Raw genomic sequence first — 5061 nt, 5'->3', positions numbered from 1 at the left:
TTATTAAGGGGAGCAAAAATTATAAATAAACATTATATATTAAAGTATTTATTGATTTATTTGTTTACATATATATCAAAGTATTAATATATAAAACATGTTAAAATTTAAGTTCAAATCACACACATTCAAACCCAACCCTAATTAGTGTATAAATTATTTTTCAAATTCAATAAAAAAAAAAAAAAAAATAGTCCGGTTTCAAATTGTGTCGATTTGGCACATTCAAATTACCGGCATGGCGGCGTAAACAAGTGGATTGATTTCAACAACGACGTCTGTTTGACGTCTGCTCTATTTTCTTGTAATTGTGGCTTCTCAGGCAATCAGATACGCATAAGCCCAGCCACGCAAACCTCATTCACTGCAATTCGGGCACGTGGAATCTGAATAGGATTAGGACGCGGACGGAATAGCGTCCAGGTTCAATGAACCATGAATTCCGTCCTCTCTTGGCCAATTATAAATCTGTCTTCGTTTTCTGTGGAAGAGTGTTCTTCTATATATACCACAGAGATCTAGCGACCACACAGCTTCATAACCTCACCCTCAAACTCTGCACAATCACAACACACAATTCTCATACACCCTTTTCTAATGGCATTCACTTCTTCCTCTTCTTCTGTCTTTCACAGTTCCATTCCCTCGCATTCAATCTCATCAAACGACCTCAAAGGTTCTATTTCTTTCTCTCTCCTCTTTTCAATATTCACACACACACACATATATTTTTTGCTGTTTATGCCACATTTTTTTTTTTTGTCATAATTGATGAATTTCGATCTGATTCTGTTGTTTCTGTGTTCAGCTCCATGGATTGGCTCATTCCGACCGGTGAATCAACCGGTGGTTCAGTCTCCGGCCGCCAATTGCCACCAGCGACGATGCCTAGTGAAACCGGTTTGTGCGGAATCGAAGAGAAGTGATTCATTTGTGCCCTTAGCTTCAACCCTGGTTGCTCCTCCTGGTATGCTTCCTGTTATTCTTAGATTTTTTGAATTTTTTTAGAGTGTAAAAGTTTTGTAGTCACTGATTTGTTTATTTGTTTATTGAGTTATTTGCAGAGGTCGGTGAGAAAATAGAAAAGGAAACGGAAGATTATGAGAAACTGGCTAAGGAGTTAGAAAATGCTTCCCCACTCGAAATTATGGACAAAGCCCTAGAAAAATTTGGGAATGACATTGCCATTGCTTTCAGGTATATTATGTTCTTCTCTCTATATTTGTGTATACTTTTAGGCTCCATTTGAATTGAAGGATCTAGAAATATAGGTTATTGATTTAGATTCAATTATTTAACAAGTTATAAATATAGGTTCTTAATTTAAATTCAAGTTCAACATTATGTTTGAAGGATTTAAATTCACTTACTGTTTAACAAGTATAGTTATAAATATAGGTTTAGTAATTTAGATTCAAGATTCACATTATGTTTTATCAATGGGTCAGTGCCCTTGAGATACAAGACGCCTACTTCCCAAAGGAAGGTCAAGAGATCGAGCCTCATGGAGGCAGGGTTCGTGAGTGAATTGCTTTAACTTTAAAAACCCCTCCCAAAAGGGCTCAACCGATTTTGTACTAATTTTACCATCAATGACATTTCCAGCTAAGCTAGATGGAATCTTTTACTTTCACGTTCTTTTTTATATTTGAAGTATTGTCTGCTAACTGTAAGTTGCTGATTTTTTTTTTTAATTTTTTATTTTTAAAATGGACTGATTGAACACTAAAGAGAACTTTGTAGCATTTTCTTCTTTTCATTAAAAGCATTAAAGTAATGAGTGATCTATAAATGGTGGTGAAGTTGGGAGACAAACAGCATTTATATTCTAGGTCATGTGCACACAAAATTTTAGGTGATCCCAAGGGCTGTGATATGTGAATGCACCTGTAAATAAAGTGATGACATTTTACACACTGCATATTCATGTACTTCTCGGCGTACTTGTAAAGATACGGGTTTTTATCGGAGGTATTCACCCTTTAGAACAAGATAGGGCCAGAATTTGCAGAAGTGAATTTATTAATCGTGATTTTCTGTTTTATGCCTACTTTTAAAAGCTTAGATTTTTTTCTTTAAACACCAGTGATGTCCTTGGAACTTGCCTTAATTGGCTAACAATTCTTTACCAATGGGCCAGTGGCATATCGGTAACCGCCTCTTACTTCCCAAAGGAAGGTTAGAGGTTCAAGTCTCAGTAGAGACGTTTGTGTGCGCGAGAGTACCAACTATGAAAAAAAAAAAAAAAAAAAAAAAAAAAAAAATTTCTTTTTGTGATCCATTCTATGGTTTCATATGCTACACACAATGCATTTAAGAACAACTATTTTGAGTTTTGTCTTGCTTTTAATCCACAAGTGGGGGGCAAAAAATTTCTTCTGCATTCATAATTTCCTCTACTAATATATATTATTCATCTGCGCCTTGCACCTATTCATTTGGTGTCACAACCTGGCTGGCTGTTAGAGTAATGGTTGTATGAATCATTTTCCATTTTGTTCTGTTTAATTTCACCAAATTTTGGATTGAAATTTTCTCATTCCCATTATTAAATTTTGTGAACTAGTTTTCTCATAGTAGTCAGTCATCCCACAACTGAAGTCCTAGGCCAATTGTTCTATTTACCTGGTCTTGAACCTAGTAATTTCCCATGTTTGGACCATCGAGCTTTCCCTGGCTAGCTAGTGTAGGTTCATTAGTATGACATGAACGTAATTATAATGAAGATGGCTCATCAATATTACTCCCACTTACTAGTTACAAAATCCTTTTAGTTGGTGCACTAGAATGATGAAATTATCATAATTGATTTTTTGTTGAAATTATCATATGATCCATTCTATGGTTTCATATGCTACACACAATGCATTTAAGAACAACTATTTTGAGTTTTGTCTTGCTTTTAATCCACAAGTGGGGGGCAAAAAATTTCTTCTGCATTCATAATTTCCTCTACTAATATATATTATTCATCTGCGCCTTGCACCTATTCATTTGGTGTCACAACCTGGCTGGCTGTTAGAGTAATGGTTGTATGAATCATTTTCCATTTTGTTCTGTTTAATTTCACCAAATTTTGGATTGAAATTTTCTCATTCCCATTATTAAATTTTGTGAACTAGTTTTCTCATGGTAGTCAGTCATCCCACAACTGAAGTCCTAGGCCAATTGTTCTATTTACCTGGTCTTGAACCTAGTAATTTCCCATGTTTGGACCATCGAGCTTTCCCTGGCTAGCTAGTGTAGGTTCATTAGTATGACATGAACGTAATTATAATGAAGATGGCTCATCAATATTACTCCCACTTACTAGTTACAAAATCCTTTTAGTTGGTGCACTAGAATGATGAAATTATCATAATTGATTTTTTGTTGATTTTAATTTGTGCAGTGGAGCTGAGGATGTGGCCCTGATTGAATATGCACGACTTACTGGTAGGCCCTTTAGGGTGTTCAGCCTGGATACTGGGAGGTTAAATCCAGAGACATACCAGTTCTTTGACAAAGTCGAAAAGCATTATGGCATTCACATCGAGTACATGTTCCCTGATGCCGTTGAGGTTCAAGCACTCGTAAGGAGTAAGGGACTCTTCTCTTTTTATGAAGATGGGCACCAAGAGTGCTGCAGAGTTAGGAAGGTCAGGCCCCTAAGGAGGGCCCTTAAAGGCCTCCGGGCATGGATCACTGGGCAAAGAAAAGATCAGTCGCCAGGCACAAGGGCAGCCATTCCTGTTGTGCAGGTGGATCCCGTCTTTGAAGGCATGGAGGGTGGAGTTGGCAGCTTGGTCAAGTGGAATCCAGTGGCTAATGTGGAAGGCCAAGATATATGGAACTTCCTACGAGCCATGAATGTGCCAGTCAACTCCTTGCATTCTCAAGGATACATCTCTATCGGGTGTGAGCCATGTACCAGACCAGTCCTTCCTGGGCAGCATGAAAGGGAAGGAAGGTGGTGGTGGGAAGATGCCACGGCTAAGGAATGTGGCCTTCACAAAGGAAATATCAAACAAGATGAAGCGGCACAACTCAATGGCAATGGAAATGGTTCTGCTGACACAAATGGGTCTGCCACTGTCACTGACATCTTTAACAGCCAGAATTTGATTGCCTTGAGTAGAAATGGTATAGACAATTTGGCTAGATTAGAGGACCGAAGTGAACCTTGGCTCGTTGTGCTTTATGCACCCTGGTGCCGCTTCTGCCAGGTAAATTTTTTCCCTCTTCAAAATATGTGTAATTTGATGCACACAGAAGGCATCGAGGTCAATGGTTTCTAACTATTTTTAGTTTTTTCCCCTATATTTTAAGCAGGCAATGGAGGGATCGTATGTTGAGTTGGCCGAGAAGCTAGCAGGTACAGGGGTAAAGGTGGGGAAGTTCAGGGCTGATGGCGATCAGAAGGAATTTGCACAGAGAGAGCTGCAGCTGGGGAGCTTCCCCACAATACTTTTCTTCCCAAAACACTCTTCCAGGCCCATCAAGTACCCCTCCGAGAGAAGGGATGTTGATTCATTAATGGCTTTCGTTAATGCTTTGCGGTGATAAATTCATATTTTGGTTGAAAGTATCCTGAATATATGTATATGCTTCTTCCGGCCCCTACTTTTGATTGCGAAGGATTGCACCAAGGAGGAACATGGGGAGAGTTGTATATTTAAGCGTATATAGTTTTTGTATTTCTGACGACACTTACCATCGTTTCCACATAATTTCCATAAGGAAATTCTTTTTGGATTCAGTGTTAGTTTAGAGATGGTAAGAGATCAATCTCTCCTTATTTTTTATGAATAAATGGTGTGTTGCTGTCGTCTACTTGAATTGGTGCTACGATTCGTAATGTGAAGAATTGTGAGAAGAAATTTTGTGAATGGGAAGGTGGGAGTGTGTGGTGAAGAATTTTGTTGACATAGGAGGCGGCTTTCGACTTGGAATTTTCAATACACAAAAGTCCATACGCTTTTGAGATTTTTTCTAAATAATCCATGGGCTGGTCGTTTCTTGAATTGCTGCGATTTCATAATGTGAAGAATTTTGACAAGAAATTTTGCATAATGTGAAGAA

General features: G+C 38.1%; 1 protein-coding gene across 1 annotated transcript; it reads left to right on the top strand.

The window, feature by feature from the left end:
- The first annotated feature begins 490 nt into the window (after window positions 1–490).
- Window positions 491–4812, top strand: LOC132308414 (5'-adenylylsulfate reductase 3, chloroplastic-like). The gene is made up of 5 exons (XM_059806488.1): window positions 491–676; window positions 809–967; window positions 1065–1197; window positions 3392–4205; window positions 4312–4812. The coding sequence occupies exons 1-5, from the start codon at window positions 598–600 to the stop codon at window positions 4540–4542; spliced, it is 1416 nt and encodes a 471-aa protein (XP_059662471.1). The 5' UTR covers window positions 491–597; the 3' UTR covers window positions 4543–4812.
- The last annotated feature ends 249 nt before the right edge of the window (window positions 4813–5061 follow it).

The sequence above is a fragment of the Cornus florida genome, unplaced genomic scaffold (genome assembly GCF_030987335.1).
Source record: "Cornus florida cultivar Cherokee Brave unplaced genomic scaffold, ASM3098733v1 CherokeeBrave_3.0.0_Hap2_Chr05, whole genome shotgun sequence".
In the NCBI taxonomy this organism is placed as follows: Eukaryota; Viridiplantae; Streptophyta; class Magnoliopsida; order Cornales; family Cornaceae; genus Cornus; species Cornus florida.
This window is presented reverse-complemented; position numbering and strand designations above follow the sequence as displayed.